The sequence below is a fragment of the Salmo trutta genome, chromosome 30, assembly GCF_901001165.1.
Source record: "Salmo trutta chromosome 30, fSalTru1.1, whole genome shotgun sequence".
Lineage (NCBI taxonomy): Eukaryota > Metazoa > Chordata > Actinopteri > Salmoniformes > Salmonidae > Salmo > Salmo trutta.
The window spans coordinates 24,993,178-25,012,055 of record NC_042986.1 but is presented as its reverse complement, the minus strand read 5'-3'; the positions used below and the strand labels follow the sequence as shown (position 1 = coordinate 25,012,055).

At 41.8% G+C, this 18,878-nt stretch overlaps 2 protein-coding genes across 2 annotated transcripts in view; both read right to left on the bottom strand.

Annotated features, from left to right (window-relative positions):
• Nucleotides 1-281: 281 nt before the first annotated feature.
• Nucleotides 282-14,989, bottom strand: LOC115168354 (glycerol-3-phosphate dehydrogenase [NAD(+)], cytoplasmic). Its single transcript, XM_029723526.1, has 8 exons — nucleotides 14,850-14,989; nucleotides 6,008-6,185; nucleotides 5,226-5,366; nucleotides 3,365-3,503; nucleotides 2,436-2,548; nucleotides 1,950-2,186; nucleotides 1,590-1,696; nucleotides 282-1,096 (listed from the first exon to the last, which is right to left on the bottom strand). Exons 1-8 carry the CDS (start codon nucleotides 14,891-14,893, stop codon nucleotides 1,000-1,002), a joined length of 1,056 nt encoding a protein of 351 aa, XP_029579386.1. The 5' UTR covers nucleotides 14,894-14,989; the 3' UTR covers nucleotides 282-999.
• Nucleotides 14,990-16,224: 1,235 nt separating this feature from the next.
• Nucleotides 16,225-18,878, bottom strand: part of LOC115168352 (acid-sensing ion channel 1) — an 87,535-nt gene continuing 84,881 nt past the window's right edge. The window contains exon 11 of the mRNA XM_029723523.1: nucleotides 16,225-17,438. Within this exon, the coding sequence (XP_029579383.1) occupies nucleotides 17,331-17,438 (108 nt within the window). The 3' untranslated portion in view covers nucleotides 16,225-17,330. The remainder of the gene's footprint in view (nucleotides 17,439-18,878) is intronic.

Below are 18,878 nucleotides of genomic sequence, written 5' to 3'. Positions count from 1 at the left end.
CTGCAGGGTTGGAGCAAAATGCCTGCACAGCCAGTAGCTCTTCAGGACTGAAGCTGTTTTATTCACAGTGCCGCTCCCTTTACTGTCAAACTGTCTTTCTAGGTTTCATGTTACTTCTATTCTCTCTTCCCTGGCTCTGACATGCTTGTCCATGCAAATCGCAACAATTGATTGACCACGTGAGCTACAGCGCTGAGATTCCAGTTGACAACTTGCCATGATCAGAATAAAACTCCCCTCATGAAGCTTATGTGAACAAGAAGCCAAATGAAAAGGGTAGCCACGATACAAATCAATGATTTATTTCAAAGGCAAATCTTTTTTTTTGACCTACACTCTTCAAACATACTGTAAGCCACATGTCAGTGAAATTCAAAGGCAGCGTCATGGTGATTAATGGCCTCATGGACGGACCATAAGGGAAAAACAATTTGGTTTCACAAAGCACATAGAAACAGCCAATATTTTTTTTGCAATGAAAGGCACTTTCATTTGTTTTTAACAGGTGCTAAGCAAATCTAGCCTAATGATCCATAAAGTATAAGTCAAGACATCTCAAAGAATGCAGAGAGATTCAGAATTAGAAAAGCAAGAAGGACACAAATAGCCTAGCATCTGCTACAAAGCCCTAACACAATTAACATGAATAAGCCAAACAAAGTGAGGTCACAATGGATAGACCAAGATAACATCTGAGGATGGACAGTGGCGTCTGATTGAGTGGCAACAAAAACAGGCTGGGTCACACTCCTGTAGAAAACCAGGAAGAGGAAAGCACTTGTACTATAGAGGTACATACAAAAACCCCTTAGACCGTACAGAGTAGATAGCTGCAGCACACACTACAAGTCCAATGCAAGCTAACTTTACATCACGTCGTCTGATGGAGTCTGCTTGCTGCATCGAAGCTGTGGAGTGTGCAAGTGTACATATTTTCCTAACCGGTACAAAGTGGAAGTGGTGTTGATCCTTCTCCTGGCACTTGGTCAGTCTGTTAGCCTACATGTGCTCCGGGTGGTTCTGCAAACACTTGATGAACTCTGTGATCGGATGGCCCTGGTAGCAGATCTGGTACACAGCGTTGAATAGTGGGAACCTTGGACGGGAGAGAGGGAGGGATTGTTGAGTTGTCACAGTCTGTCTTTTTGAGAATAACTGCATTGTTGGGACTATTTCTTCATATTTATCTTTTTTATCTGCATTTAACTGAGGTGACAGAGCTAGAGGTTATTGGTAATTAAAAACTGGGTGGTTCAAGCCCTGAATGCTGATTGGCTGACAGCCGTGGTATCTCAGACCATATACCACGCGTATGACAGAACATTTATTTTTACTGCTCTAATTACATTGGTAACCAGTTTATAATAGCAATAAGGCACCTCAGGGTTTGTGGTATATGGCCAATATACCACGGTTAAGGGCTGTATCCAGGCACTCCGCGTTGCGTCGTGCCTAAGAACAGCCCTTAGCCGTGGTATATTGGCCATATACCACACCTCCTCGGGCCTTATTGCTTAAGTGAAACATCACATGAAATGTATCATTAGTTTCTTCAATGGGTGAAAGAGTGGTTTGATTTCTGTGCCGACTTGTCAAGCAGATTCTTGTTCTTTAGGATGACATGGACTTCAGATGCTGTTGCTGGTCCCTGGAGCTTCTGTCCATTCAGCATCTCTTTCTCCAGCTCTTCAATTGACTGAGCAGAATACAGACATATTAGTTAAGTCAAGACTACTATTGTGGTATTATACCACTCTTCAAAACAACAATATTGAACTGAAACTCACTCTCTTTACTAAATTTATCTCTGGCCCCCTTTATTTTCAAACCAAAAAATAACAGCGTTCATCTGCAGTATTTTCCTGCCTTCCAATCCTAAATGCTATAATTCAAACTTTTTCATTTTTACGTCGCCCCTAAAAGCCAATTAGTCAAGTCCCCTCTCTCACCTTCCCCCCTTTAGCGAAGGCTTCGGCCACTTTGCGGTTGCGGCCGCCGTAGCAGGTCGTGATGAGGTCGGCAACGCCGCAGCTCTCCATGAAGGTGGCAGAGGAGACGGGCCCGGCAGTGCAGAAGATTCGTGCGAAGGCAATCATCTCCATCAGGCCCAGCCGGATCACCGCCGCCTTGGTGTTGTCACCAAAGCCCAGGCCGTCACAGAAGCCCGCCCCCACCGCCACAATGTTCTTAATGCCACAGAGAGGAGGGCTGTGGTTAATGGCTTCAACACATTAGGACAGTCATTTCTTACCAGCACACTTTCTCTCATCTAGCCCTCTTCTCACTACCCTTTTATGTTTTCAGTAAGAAGTAGATGAAGGGCAAGGAGAGAGTATACATGGAAATGATGAATTGAGATTCAGACATCGAGACAACATGACGAGACATTAAGTAAGACGAGGCCAAGCAGAATCTCTTAATGGTTGAGTGGGCACCTTCAGTGCTCCACAGATTTCAACCACATCGGACTCCTCCACTACTGTGACCCGGAAGTTACTGGTCTGCATGAGTTCCTTCAGCAAAGCCCCATGTTCTGTATTCTTACATCCTGGGGAGAGAGGGAGAATGAGAAAGACAAATTACCCTTTTCAATCCTAACATCCGTATCTTTCACAACCAGCCCGTTCAAATACTTCACCACTCTTGTAATGTCATGCTTAGTGCTGGTTTAAGACCACGTGGCTTTAATCAGAAAAACGTAAGGTCCATACCAGGGCCCAGACATATAGGCTAGGGCACAGTCTTTTCATGGGCAGGTCACACGGTAAGGAACAACTTGGCACGAGACATGCTCATTGTCATGTAGGAAATACACTGTACAGAAATGACATGCCAGAGTTCACTAGTGCTGCATACAATAACAAGTGTACAGAACTACCGTAAAACAAGCCAGCTCACTCTCTGTAATGTAAACAGCCAGACTTTTACCTCCATGATGACATGGCAGTCTTGAGCAGAGACATTGTTTTATTGCAGCTTGATTAAATCTGGCACAGATTGTCCTTACAAAAACAAGTTTAACCTATTTACTTTTACTACTCCAGTTCAGTTTCTAGCAATTACACTTCTAACATCTATGTTGAATACTTTTACTAATGTCTACACACACACTGACAAAATGTACCAACTCTCAAAACTGTTTATATTAATGCCTTACTTTTCAGTTTGCACTGTGCTGTACAATCTACCCAAACTATTAAGAGACATTTTCAGAAAGGGAAAAAGACAAGGGACAGCACGCCATTCAAAAGTATGTAAGATGCAATGATAACCCAGCCCACAAAATTCATTTTCACAAAATTCATTTTCACAATGTTCATTTTCTCTCCAAAGTAAATGTTCCCCTTCACCCCATGAGTCTAACCGATAGTGGTCTCACAGAACTTCTCATCGGCGACCTCGTTGGCGATGTTGGCCCCCATCAGTACACTCATGGTGATGCCCAGCTTCTCCTGGATCACATCAGAGATGAGCTTCAGCCCATCAGGACCCTCATCTACACCCTGGATTAGAACACACAGCACATGAGTACTCAGTACACAGAACGCACAATAAAGCAATTCAAGAGAGGTACTGTATATTACCACAGTGGAGCAGTTAACTACATAACTTCACATTAAACACAATCAGAATCTGTCAAAATGACTTATTTACTATCGCAAATACTGCACAATTTAAACACTTGCCCCCAATCTGCCCCTTTCCTAATACATTGTGCTATAAATTGTGCCTTCCTGTATTATACTTACGCTATTATACTTATGTCTATTCTATTCTACTGAGCCATTTACTCATATTTTTATATAACGTTTTTTGTTATTGTTGTTGCATTGTCGAGAAGAATCCTTCAAGTAAGCGTTTCGTTGGACAGTGCATACCATGTGTATACTGTACATATGACTAACAAAACTTAATTACTGCTTTAACATTTTTAGGGGTGATTTCTCGGACACAGATTAACCCTGCGTTCATAGCCAAGTGGGAAGTTGGTATTTACCATATATATGACTGGGAAAAATCCACTTGAACACCCCTCCAACTGGTAATTACAAGTGGGAAACTCGTCTATCATCCCTGAACTCCGACTTCAACTACATGCTGACCTCTGATGTCACCTACTATTGGAATTCTCTCGATAACAGCATTTTTGTCAATTAAATGCAACAACAAAACATGATTTATACAAAGCAATATATTAATATTTTTTTAACACTATAATTTGTTTACAAGCATGATGGCTGTACTTCTAGTTTATAGTTGACGCAGCTTGTTGGTCATTAGCCAAGCACGTGAATGCATCTAACTGGTATTTACGACTTCACAACTGGTCATTTCTACCTTCCCACTTGGTTATGAATGCAGCATAAAGCCTAACCCTGGACTAAAAAGTGTTTTCAATGGAGATTCTCCATTTAGGTTGCTTTTTAGTCCAGGCTTAGTTTTACTGTAATCTGTGGACCGTAAATCACTCCTTAATTTGTAATGCAAGAGGCTGAAGGAGTCAATGATTGACAGAGCATGATAATGGGGGTCAGATAGTTTCTTCCAAGGATCAAGCTAAGGACAGAGTAGGACAAGGTTTCTCAAGGATTGAGAAAATTAACAAGCACCTATTTCATAAGTTCTCAAGTGCTAGTTTAAATTACAATGGTCCCCAAAGGAGCACCAAACCCAGCCAATCCGGTCCCTTATGTAAAAAAGGTTGAGAATTACACACAGCCCATTCACAGTGAGGAGGGCATGGGTATTAGGATAGATTTACATTAGTAAAGTATATGTAGTGAGCTCTATATATAGTATATATATATAGTATATAGACAAACAAAATAAGGATAGCAATTACAATTCTACAGGAGCTTCTCATCTAAACCATATTGCACATAGTAATGCACAATTGATTAATGCAATGATTCACAAATGTGCAGATATTTTCAGAGGGGTTGGGTTAAATGCGGAAGACACATTTCAGCTGAAACCTTTCATTTTCTATTTGCCTAACAGAGCAGAAAGGCTGTCTACTGGTTTTAAGGTCATTCTTGCAGGAACATGTGGTGTGGGAGAGCCTATGTCTTTACACTGTACCACTCAGAGGGTGGGGATGTGGTACAGTGTCAAGAGAGATTTGAATCTTGATCTGTCCCTTTAGACTACACAAGTATCTCTTCTGGACCTAGTTTGTGTTGTCAAAGTTTAGTAGTGTAGTGTAAAGAGGCCCTTAGCCAAACCTTGATGAGTGACATTCCTAGTGCATCGCTCTTTATCTTCCCCTTCATGGTGTCACACACTCTGCCGATGAACTGGTGGGGGATCACAAACACTAGAATGTCTGCTTCCTTGGCAGCATCCACCAGCTCAGCAACAGCCAACTGTGAGAGAGACAGAAGAGGGGACAGTCAGAGCACTGGCCTAAGCCTGTGTGTCCCATGTAGTCCTTGCACATTGTAAACTTAATCCGTTCTCACTTCTAAAGAGCGTGTGGAACAAAGCACAAAGCTAAATCAAAGGTATAAAAATGTGGCTTCCTGCCAAAAACAATTTCATGAGAAAGTTTTATTTTACAATTGTGTTATATAATGCAGTGACTGGTTGGTCTGAAATCAGTCAAGTCAGACTGACCCATCCTACAAAAGCCAGGTGGCAGGGATTCACAATACTATCATGGTGGGGATTGTAGTGAGAGGTACTGAGAGCAGCAAGGACAGCTGCAGTTGCAACACATAATAACTGAGCCAGGGCTGACCCTTTACACACATGGACCAGCAGCAGGCCTCTGGCCCTATTCCCCACAGCAGTTTATTACTCATCACATTAGGACCTCCTAGTTGTGACAGAACAAACGGGCACAGAGCATTTAGCAAGATGTGATCAGAGTAACATTGAAACAAGCTAAACGGGTATTGGTTTAGGGGTAGGTTAATTTCAATTGTGTGAATAAAGGATTATAGAAAAACAGGAATTCCTGGTAAAAGAAAAAGTAGGATTACAACACGTTTGATGCGTTTCTCACCACATTGGGGGGTAGCTTGTGTCCAGGCAGGTACTTGACATTCTCATGGTCGGTGTTAATGATGTCTGTCAGCTTGCGACCATCCACCATCTCTTCAAACACCCACATGGTCACGGTGTTGTCAAACTTGGAGTTCTGCGCAGCATTGGAACCCACTATTTTGGCAATAGCAGAGCCCCTGTATAGTAGAGAAATTGCAATATAATCATGCCTTTAACTTTGTCGTACATGATTTAATTCTATACCTAGAAAAGGGTAATCTCATTATTCTATTTTGTCTGCGATTTTCAGAAAGAACAACTGTGCAAATGCCTGAAATACTTTTTTGGAAAGGAGCCCAGTGCACAAACATCTTAATCTTATTACAAATTTGCAACTTGCAAGATTGACCCTCAATTATCCTATTAAATAGACAAATGGTAGTTGCTGCACCCTCCCTGTCTGTTTTATGGATGAAGGCTTGATCATTTGATTGATGATCACTTGGATTGTGGACCATCTTAAGTCAGTTTGTTTGATGGCCTTGCATTCTGTGGCTAAATCTGGTTAAACATTACATAATGCAACAATGTAAGAACACTATTTATCTCATATCTCCAAGAAATACCTGTGGTGCTACATGAAAGATTACAAATGTTGCAAGCTGAACGCATCATTACAATCCAAGAGCAGCTTTACTGCAAAGCAGGTGGCCAGCATCATGTAGCTACCGCTCAAGCGACCTGTTTCTATGGAAAATGCTGCTAGAATTAGCTAACTAGGCACGCTAGCTAGCTGCAAAACGCCCAGGCCTGGTCCTGGCCGTTCTGCCCTCTAGGCTTGACAAAAAAATGGCCGCCCTCCTCCTATCCCTGCAAAACTAGAATAGGGCCTAGTAACCCACTGGGTACAGACGTCAGTTCAACGTCTAGTTTTGATTTACATACATATCAACTAATGTTTTTACTTTTACTACACGGACCCCTGCTGATCCATCACGACTGGTCTGCCAACGTAACCGCATGAGAGGGCTACAACAGACTTCTTCCACCGCAAAGTCCCTCTAAGGCCCTTCTGCTAGCCTGCTAGCCCCGGCCCACTAGCTGTATGAATCACCGTGTCTCCAGCCCGTCCAGCTACTCATTGGACCCTATGATCATTCGGCTACGCATGCCTCCCCAATGTCAATATGCCTTGTCAATTGCTGTTTTTTTTGTGATTATTGTCTTATTTCACTGTAGAGCCTCCAGCCCTGCTCAATATGCCTCAGCTAACCCTCCTGTCCCATCTCCCACACATGCAATGACCTCTCCTGGTTTAATTGATGTCTCGAGAGACAATACCTCTCTCATCGTCACTCAATGCCTAGGTTTACCTCCACTGTATTCACATCCTACCATACCTTTGTCTGTATATTATGCATTGAATCTATTCTACCACGCCCAGAAACCTGCTCCTTTTACTCTTTCTTCCGTACGTACTAGACGACCAGTTCTTATAGCCCTTAGCCGTACCCTTATCCTACTCCTCCTCTGCTCCTCTGGTGAAGTAGAAGTTAATCCAGGCCCTGCAGTGCCTAGCTCCACTCCCATTCCCCAGGTGCTCTCATTTGTTGACTTCTGTAACCATAAAAGCCTTGGTTTCATGCATGTTAACATTATTAGCCTCCTCCCTAAGTTTGTTTAACTCATTGCTTTTGCACACTCTTCCAACCCGGATGTCCTAGCCGTGTCTGAATCCTGGCTTAGGAAGGCCACCAAAAACCCTGAAATTTCCATCCCTAACTATAACATTTTCCGACAAGATAGAACTGCCAAAGGGGGCAGAGTTGCAATCTACTGCAGAGATACCCTGCAGAGTTCTGTCTTACTATCCAGGTCTGTGCCCAAACAATTTGAGCTTCTACTTTTAAAAATACACCTTTCCAGAAACAAGTCTCTCACCGTTGCCGCTTGCTATAGACCACCTTCTGCCCCCAGCTGTGCCCTGGACACCATATGTGAATTGATTGCCCCCCATCTACCTTCAGAGCTTGTACTGTTAGGTGACCTAAACTGGGATATGCTTAACACCCTGGCCATCCTACAATCTAAGCTTGATGCCCTCAATCTCACACAAATTATCAATGAACCTACCAGGTACAACCTCAAATCCGTAAACACAGGCACCCTCATAGATATCATCCTAATCAACCTTCCCTCCAAATACACCTCTGCTATTTTCAACCAGGATCTCAGCGATCACTGCCTCATTGCTTGCGTCTGTAATGGGTCTGCGGTCAAACGATCACCCCTCATCACTGTCAAATGCTCCCTATAACAATTCAATCAACCTGGCCCAGGTATCCTGTAAGGATATTGACCTCATTCCGTCAGTAGAAGATGCCTGGTTATTCTTTAAAAGTGCTTTCCTCACAATCTTAAATAAGCATGCCCCATTCAAAAAATCTTGAACCAGGAACAGATATAGCCTGTGGTTCACTCCAGACCTGACTGCCCTTGAACAGGGCAAAAAACATCCTGTGGCGTACGGCATTAGCATCGAACAGCCCCCACAATATGCAACTTTTCAGGGAAGATAGGAACCAATAGGCAGTTAGGAAAGCTAAGGCTAGCTTTTTCAAACAGAAACTTGCATCCTGCAGCACAAACTCCAAAAGGTTCTGGGACACTGTAAAGTCCATGGAGAATAAGAGCACCTCCTCCCAGCTGCCCACTGCACTGAGGCTAGGAAACACTGTCACCACCGATAAATCCACAATAATTGAGAATTTCAATAAGCATTTTTCTATGGCTGGCCATGCTTTACACTTGACCACCCCTACCCTGGTCTACAGCCCTGCACCCTCCACAGCAACTTGCCCAAGCCTCCCCCATTTCTCCTTCACCCAAATCCAGATAGCTGATGTTCTGAAAATGCTGCAAAATCTGGACCCCTACAAATCAGCAGGGCTAGACAATCTGGACCCTCTCTTTCCAAAATTATCAGCTGAAATTGTTGCAACCCCTATTACTAGCCTGTTCAACCTCTCTTTTGTATCGTCTGAGATCCCCAAAGATTGGAAAGCTGCCGCGGTCATCCCCCTCTTCAAAGGGGGAGACACTCTAGACCCAAACTGCTACAGACCTATATCTATCCTACCTTGCCTTTCTATGGTCTTCGAAAGCCAAGTTAACAAACTGATCACCGACCATTGCGAATCCCACCGTACCTTCTGTGCTATGCAATCTGGTTTCCGAGCTGGTCATGGGTGCACCTCAGCCACGCTCAAGGTCCTAAATGATATCATAACCGCCATCGATAAGAGACAATACTGTGCAGCTGTATTCATCGCCCTGGCCAAGGCTTCGACTCTGTCAATCACCACATTCTTATCGGCAGACTCGACAGCCTTGGTTTCTCAAATGACTGCCTCGCCTGGTTCACCAACTACTTCTCAGACAGAGTTCAGTGTGTCAAATCGGAGGGCCTGTTGTCCGGACCTCTGGCAGTCTCTATGGGGGTGCCACAATTCTCGGGCCGACTCTTTTCTCTGTATACGTCAATGATGTCGCTCTTCCTGCTGGTGATTCTCATATCCACCATATCATATCCACCATCTACGCAGACGACACCATTATGTATACTTCTGGCCCTTCTTTGGACACTGTGTTAACTAACCTCCACGTAATGTAATGACAATTACAACAATACTGAATGAACACTTATTTTAACTTAATATAATACATAAATACTATCAATTTAGCCTCAAATAAATAATGAAACATGTTAAATTTGGTTTAAAAACTGATACCAATTATTGGAGGACCAAAAAAAGCCGATACCGATTAATCGGATGGTTTTTTATTTATTTGTAATAATGACAATTACAACAATACTGAATGGCCACTTATTTTAACTTAATATAATACATAAATACTATCAATTTAGCCTCAAATAAATTATGAAACATGTTCAAGTAAAAGTGCAATATGTGCCATGTAAAAAAGCTAACGTCTAAGTTCCTTGCTCAGAACATGAGAACAAATGAAAGCTGGTGGTTCCTTTTAACATGAGTCTTCAATATTCCCAGGTAAGAAGTTTTAGGTTGTAGTTATTATAGGACTATTTCTCTCTATACGATTTGTATTTCACATACCTTTGACTATTGGATGTTCTTATAGGCACTTTAGTATTGCCAGTGTAACAGCATAGCTTCCGTCCCTCTCCTCGCTCCTACCTGGGCTCAAACCAGGAACACATCGACAACAGCCACCCTCGAAGAAGCGTTACCCATGCAGAGCAAGGGGAACAACTACTCCAAGTCTCAGAGCGAGTGACGTTTGAAACGCTATTAGCGCGCACCCGGCTAACTAGCTAGCCATTTCACATCGGTTACACTAGCCTAATCTTGGGAGTTGATAGGCTTGATAAACAACGCAATGCTTGAAGAATTGCGAAGAGCTGCTGGCAAAACGCACAAAAGTGCTGTTTGAATGAATGCTTACGAGCCTGCTGGTGCCTACCACCGCTCAGTCAGACTGCTCTATCAAATATCAAATCATAGACTTAATTATAATATAATAAACACACAGAAATATGAGCCTTAGGTCATTAATATGGTTGAATCCGGAAACTATCATCTCGAAAACAAAACGTTTATTTTTTCTGTGAAATACGGAACGGTTCCCTATTTTATCTAACGGGTGACATCCCTAAGTCTAAATATTCCTGTTACATTGCACAACCTTCAATGTTATGTCATAATTACGTAAAATTCTGGCAAATTAGTTCGCAACGAGCCAGGCGGCCCAAACTGTTGCATATACCCTGACTCTGCGTGCAATGAACACAAGAGAACTGACACAAATTCACCTGGTTAATATTGCCTGCTAACCTGGATTTCTTTTAGCTAATTATGCAGGTTTAAAAATATATACTTCTGTGTATTGATTTTAAGAAAGGCAATGATGTTTATGGTTAGGTACAGTCATGCAACGATTGTGCTTTTTTCGCAAACGCGCTTTTGTTAAATCATCCCCCATTTGGCGAAGTTGGCTGTCTTTGTTAGGAAGAAATAGTGTTCAAACAATTCGCAACGAGCCAGGCGGCCCAAACTGCTGCATATACCCTGACTCTGTTGCAGAGGTGACACATTTTCCCTAGTTAAAAGAAATTCATGTTAGCAGGCAATATTAACTAAATATGCAGGTTTAAAAATATATCCTTGTGTATTGATTTTAAGAAAGACATTGACGTTTATGGTTAGGTACACGTTGGAGCAACGACAGTCCTTTTTCGGGAATGCGCACCGCATCAATTATATGCAACGCAGGACAGGCTAGATAAACGAGTAATATCATCAACCATGTGTAGTTAACTAGTGATTATGATTGATTGATTGTTTTTTATAAGATAAGTTTAATGCTAGCAAGCAACTTACCTTGGCTTCTTACTGCATTCGCGTAACAGGCAGGCTCCTCGTGGAGTGCAATGTAAAGCAGGTGGTTACCGCGTTGGACTAGTTAACCGTAAAGTTGCAAGATTAAATCCCCAAGCTGACAAGGTAAAAATCTGTCGTTCTGCCCCTGAACAAGGCAGTTAAACCACCGTTCCTAGACCGTCATTGAAAATAAGAATGTGTTCTTAACTGACTTGCCTAGTTAAAAAATATTATATATATACTGCTCAAAAAAATAAAGGGAACACTAAAATAACACATCCTAGATCTGAATGAATGAAATAATCTTATTAAATACTTTTTCTTTACATAGTTGAATGTGCTGAGAACAAAATCACACAAAAATAATCAATGGAAATCCAATTTATCAACCCATGGAGGTCTGGATTTGGAGTCACACTCAAAATTAAAGTGGAAAACCACACTACAGGCTGATCCAACTTTGATGTAATGTCCTTAAAACAAGTCAAAATGAGGCTCAGTAGTGTGTGTGGCCTCCATGTGCCTGTATGACCTCCCTACAACGCCTGGGCATGCTCCTGATGAGGTGGCGGATGGTCTCCTGAGGGATCTCCTCCCAGACCTGGACAGCATCTGCCAACTCCTGGACAGTCTGTGGTGCAACGTGGCGTTGGTGGATGGAGCGAGACATGATGTCCCAGATGTGCTCAATTGGATTCAGGTCTGGGGAACGGGTGGGCCAGTCCATAGCATCAATGCCTTCCTCTTGCAGGAACTGCTGACACACTTCAGCCACATGAGGTCTAGCATTGTCTTGCATTAGGAGGAACCCAGGGCCAACCACACCAGCATATGGTCTCACAAGGGGTCTGAGGATCTCATCTCGGTACCTAATGGCAGTCAGGCTACCTCTGGCGAGCACATGGAGGGCTGTGCGGCCCCCCAAAGAAATGCCACCCCACACCATGACTGACCCACCGCCAAACCGGTCATGCTGGAGGATGTTGCAGGCAGCAGAATGTTCTCCACAGCGTCTCCAGACTCTGTCACGTCTGTCACGTGCTCAGTGTGAACCTGCTTTCATCTGTGAAGAACACAGGGCGCCAGTGGCGAATTTGCCAATCTTGGTGTTCTCTGGCAAATGCCAAACGTCCTGCACGGTGTTGGGCTGTAAGCACAACCCCCACCTGTGGACGTCGGGCCCTCATACCACCCTCATGGAGTCTGTTTCTGACCGTTTGAGCAGACACATGCACATTTGTGGCTTGCTGGAGGTCATTTTGCAGGGCTCTGGCAGTGCTCCTCCTGCTCCTCCTTGCACAAAGGCGGAGGTAGCGGTCTTGCTGCTGGGTTGTTGCCCTCCTACGGCCTCCTCCACGTCTCCTGATGTACTGGCCTGTCTCCCGGTAGCGCCTCCATGCTCTGGACACTGCGCTGACAGACACAGCAAACCTTCTTGCCACAGCTCGCATTGATGTGCCATCCTGGATGAGCTGCACTACCTGAGCCACTTGTGTGGGTTGTAGACTCCGTCTCATGCTACCACTAGAGTGAAAGCACCGCCAGCATTCAAAAGTGACCAAAACATCAGCCAGGAAGCATAGGAACTGAGAAGTGGTCTGTGGTCCCCACCTGCAGAGCCACTCCTTTATTGGGGGTGTCTTGCTAATTGCCTATAATTTCCACCTGTTGTCTATTCCATTTGCACAACAGCATGTGAAATTTATTGTCAATCAGTGCTGCTTCCTAAGTGGACAGTTTGATTTCACAGAAGTGTGATTGACTTGGAGTTACATTGTGTTGTTTAACCTGTTGGGGATAGGGGGCAGTATTTCCACGGCCGGATAAAAAACGTACCCAATTTAATCTGGTTACTACTCCTGCCCAGTAACTAGAATATGCATATAATTGTTTGATTTGGATAGAAAACACCCTAAAGTTTCTAAAACTGTTTGAATGGTGTCTGTGAGTATAACAGAACTCATTTGGCAGGCCAAAACCTGAGAAGATTCCAAACAGGAAGCACTCTGTCTGACTATTTCTTGGCCTTCTTGATCATCTCTAACCAAAACAGGGGATCTCTGGCATAAAGTTTGACTGTAGAATTTATGACACAGCATTGACGCAATGATGCTGTCGGTCTGATCCAGGTGCAAGCACGACAGACACCGACATCTTTTGGAGGTATTTTTTTGATCCTCTCCAGACCGGCCTTGATTTCAACATCCAAGGACGTAGATTTTTGGTCCAGATCGGACCAAATCTGAACCAATCATAGACGTCTATATTTGGTCCGGTCTGGACCGGCCCTGATTTGGCCCAAACATAAACTTCTATACTTCTATGCTTCTATGCCCAAATGTGTACTTGTTTGGCGGTGGAGCTCATTAGAATAATACCCAGCATGCTTTGCAAGTTTGTTTTGACATGTACATTTTGGTCATTCAGAAGACAATCTTATCTTATAAGGTAGATAAGCAACAACATACCGCAGTCATAGCAAGAAAACAATATTTATGTAACCAAATGTTTTTGTAGTTGAAGTGGTCTATTGGATTATTCTGTAGATTGGACACTTTGAACATTATCACTACAAGTTTTAAAGCTTTTTGGGAGCAATAATAAGTATTCTTTGTTGCAATCTTCAGTTGGCTCCTCTTTCCTATAATAAATACTAAATCATTATAAATATTAAATAATTATTTTGATATATCTTAATGCTTACTTAATTGAGAATGTATGTGCGGTTGAAATTTGGCCATAGAATCAATCACCCAAAACATTGTATTTTCAATGTCTGTAAATAACTTATTTTCAACTTTCATTCAGAACCGAAAATGAACCTGAAATCAACGTCAGTAAAATACGTATTTTCAACGTGCGGAAAATACATATTTTCAATATCCCGGAAAAAAAACGTATTTTCAACTATCATTCAGAACCGAAAATTAACCGGATTTCAATGTCTGAAAAAAAAGAGAAAAATACATATTTTAAACGTCCGGAAAATACGTATTTTCACCTTTCATTCAGAACCTAAAATGGACCTAACTTCAACGTCTGGAAAATACTTTCAGACGTCTTTTCAACGTAATTTTTGCTTACTGGAATCATTTCGTTTCATATTGTCCATTTTATTCTGACATGTCCTGTTTTAAGGATATGGTGTTTGTTGTTAACATATTCAAATCCAAGCCCATATTTATTTGATAGCCATAAATGTGGGCTATTTGATCGGAGATACAGTACGTGCATGATGTAGGCCCATAATAAAGGTTATGTCTCATAACATTGTCATAAATACAGTATGGTCTCCAGTCTGTAGTCTAAAGCAAAACCACATGGGCTACTACGCTTTCTATATAATTGACTATAGGCTATGCTGCGTCTCTCTAGCAACAGCACCCTGTACACCCACCCACATACAAACACAAAGAATTCGATATAAATACGTTTTCTTACCAATTGCCAGAGCCAATAATGCAGACTTTCTTGGGTGTTGCCATTGAAAAGACCCTTGCCGACTGACAAAAATGGCACCGTTACAAACCGGGCTACAGTGTGTACTGGATATTCACAGGGGTACTTTGTATGTAAAGGCAGTGCACAGCGGGGCTGGTAGATCTAGTTCTTATTTCATTGGTTAGTCTGAGGGGAGACAGTCCCGCCCACTGCTTTCAGCCAAGTCCTATGAAACATTTGGCCGCTGAATAACTCGGCCAAAGTTCCATGTGGGCAAATTTTTATTGAGGTCCTTCTGAAAATTAAAAATCATACTTTATGTTTTTAAAAAGAAAAACATTTGCAAACATCGCAATCTCTTCATTATTCTCAATGAGAAACGATCAAATAAAAGCTGAGACCTGCAACTTTGGATGACTGGATATATGGACCTTGGATGAAATACAGCCTTTGTTAACAGATTAGTTTAGCAGGGCTTGCACACAACATTCCAAGGATCTAAATTCAAATTAATCACTTTTGCTGTCCTCAGATGGCTATGGGTGTTGTTCATCGTCTCAATGTGAATTTCACAGACCATTATCTCATATCCAACACTAACTGGCAGAAGGAGGGAGTCTTGTGTAAGACACTATTGAATTATTGAAACAATAGGGGACCTTGTTTGGGGGGGTGGCACAGACATTCCAATGGAACAAGGGAACACAGACATTCCAATGAAAGAATAGATTCAGCAGTTTAGATTTTACAATTTGGTAAAATAGAGGAAGTTTTCAGTCGTTGTTTACACAGGAAAGTGCCTATTCAAACAAGGTTAACATAGACTCTGTGTCACGACTTCTGCCGAAGTTGGTGCCTCTCCTTGCTCGGGCGGTCGTTCGGCGGTCGACGTCACCAGCTTTCTAGCCACCACCAATCTACATTTCTTTTTCTATGTTTTGTCTTGATTGTACACACCTGGTTTTCATTATGTTACAATTTACTCCCTATTTAACCCTCTGGTTTCCACATGGTTTTGTGCGTGTTTGTTTGTTGTGAAGTGGTCAGTATTTCTGTGAGCTGGTGTGTTTCCCAGTGTGGAATATATGTTTGGTTTATTTTTGAGTAAAGTTATGTTTTACTCAGTTCTGTGTCCTGCGCCTGACTTCGTCCGACCCGCTACACACTGACACTTGACACTCTGGCTATTAACTCCCTATACCCCATGTTGTAAACAAATATTTTGGTATTGTATGTATGTGTTTCTTCTTTTTCTCTGTAGTACAGGAAAGGTATAGCTGGCATGGATATGAAAGAGTAAGAAGTTTGGGCCATCTTGAAAAAAATAAAATAAAGTCTTCAGATCTTGCCAAAAATGAAGCCAGATTCCACTGAATTGAAATTTCATTATACTTTATTGTTGCTTTTTAGATAAATAAAACATCTGAAAACATGTAAACTGGTAGGCATAGTATTTATAGAAAAACTAAAGTAAGATCACATACACATGGCTACATTAATTACATCAAGAACATTATGCAAGACTATGCAACCACTATCAGAACATTATCCATAGCCCTTCCTTGCAGTATTTTATTTACATGTTCATGGTACTGTTGTGCTTGAGAATAACACTACTCAGTTACACACTATCATACAACTCCCCTTTATGATAAATACATCTAGCATGGCTAAATGAGGCATGAGTGATAAGAGATTGTTTCAGTAAGTGTTCCTAACTACCTCCAATGGTTCCTACCAAAATATATTGTAGTAACAGTGGTCCAATTGTTTAACTTTGGGGAGTCAGGCCATATTTCCATTGTCAATAAGTGGCTTGACATCTCTCGTCATCTAGTTCTATCTCATCTACTCAGTTGGCTGTAAAACTTTCACACTTCTTATGTAAGAAAATACAAATGTTGACTTCTCTGTTTTATTACTTAGAAAATGGTGAACAATCTTTTCAATTGAATAATTACTTGTTTTCACTCTATAACACAAGATGAAAAATCAACTTCATTCAATTATGTCAATTTGGCCAATTGGACAGAAGCAGTAAATTACAAAAGGGGCCAATTTCGGGACTGCAATTCATTAACTAGAGAAAGTGTACTCTTGAAGTAATACACACACACATACACTCAAAACACACACACACACACTCAAAAAGGGCATGCACATAAACACAACCATACAAACAAACAGACCAAAATTGTAGCACGGACAAACATGCCAATATACTGCGAGGACATTTCCCACCATCACACACCCAAAGCCAAAATCTCTTGGTCCTGCTTGCTATATCTAAATGTAGCCCAAGTAAAATTACATTCTTAGAAGACAATAGAATAACTATTTTAATTTGTACGTTGATTAACATTGCCACTTTCATGACATTGCAGTCATTACGATCCAGCAGGCTATACGTGGCTAGCACTACTCTTGCACCCGTGTGACTTCAGTGCTATTGAAGTGTTACATATTACCCATTATCAAGCTTTATACTCTGACATCTGTCCACTTTTGAATCAAATTGAAATGCTCCATTTTCTTACTTCCTTGTGTTCTGATTGGCTCAGCAGGTGACGTCCTCTGGGTTGCTCCTCCCTGTGTGATGAGGTAGAATATTGGCAGAGTATGGAGGTGGTGCATGAGTATTGTCATGGAGAGACTGGGGTGAATAATGTGAAATGGATAGTTAGTGACAAAAAAAGTGGGAGTATAACACAAGAAAAAGACAAGTTAATAAACTCAAACTCATGAAAGACAACCAGTGAGAAAGCAGAGATTGAACAGACAACATACAGTCCTGCATATAAAAGTCTATCCTTCTGCAGATCTGCTTCATATGTTAAATACACATCATATTATAAAGCCCCCTTTTGAATCCGTGCCACATTACCCACTGGGAGCGGTGTAAAGTACGAAAGTAAAAATACTTTAAAGTACTACTTAAGTAGTTTTCTGAGGTATTGGTACTGTACGTTACTATTAAAATATTTGACCATTTTTTCTTTTACTTCACAACATTCCTAAAAAAATGGAATGTACTTTTTACTCCATACATTTTCCCTGACACCCAAATGGGACAGGAAAATGGTCCAATTCACACACTTATCTAGAGAACAGCACTGGTTATCATAATGCCTCTTATCTGGACTCGCTCAACACATGCATCGTTTGTAAATAATGTCTGAGTGTAGGAGTGTGCCCATGGCTATCCATAAATAAAAAAAATACATGAAAATTGTGCCGTGGGGTTTGGAATTTTAATGATTTATACTTTTACTTTTGAAACTTAACCTGTTATGGATAGGGGGCAGTATTTTCACGGCCGGATAAAAAACGTACCCGATTTAATCTGATTATTACTCCTGCCCAGAAACTAGAATATGCATATAATTATTAGCTTTGGATAGAAAACACTCCAAAGTTTCTAAAACTGTTTGAATGGTGTCTGTGAGTATAACAGAACTCATTTGGCAGGCCAAAACCTGAGAAGATTCTGTACAGGAAGTACCCTGTCTGACCATTTCTTGGCCTTCTTGATCATCTCTATCCAAAACAAGGGATCTCTGCTGTTACGTGACACTTCCTACGGCTCCCATAGGCTCTCAGAAGGCGGCAAAAAGCTGAATTGTGGCTTTGCAGGCCCTGGCTGAAAAACATTAGCGCGTTTGGATAGTGGTCGATCAGAGGACAATGAGACGGAGGCGCGTGCACGAGGCGACCCCATGTTTTTATTCTTTCGTCTTTGAACATAAACAACGACTCCCGGTCGGAATATTATCGCTTTTTTACGAGAAAAATAGCATAAAAATGGATTTTAAACAGCGGTTGACATGCTTCGAAGTACGGTAATGGAATATTTAGAATTCTTTTGTCATGAAACGCGTCGTGCGCGTAACCCTTCGTCACCCTTGGATAGTGTCTTGAACGCACAAACAAAACGCCGCTATTTGGATATAACTATGGATTATTTTGAACCAAACCAACATTTGTTATTGAAGTAGAAGTCCTTGGAGTGCATTCTGACGAAGAACAGGA

Coding starts and splice junctions, on each gene's coding strand:
- LOC115168354 (XM_029723526.1), bottom strand. CDS start 14,893: ATGGCAACACCCAAGAAAGTCTGCATTATTGGCTCTGGCAATTG. Junction 5,367..6,007: donor ACAAGCTACCCCCCAATGTG/GTGAGAAACGCA, acceptor TCTCTCTCACAG/TTGGCTGTTGCTGAGCTGGT. Junction 3,504..5,225: donor TAGGAATGTCACTCATCAAG/GTTTGGCTAAGG, acceptor GTTCTAATCCAG/GGTGTAGATGAGGGTCCTGA.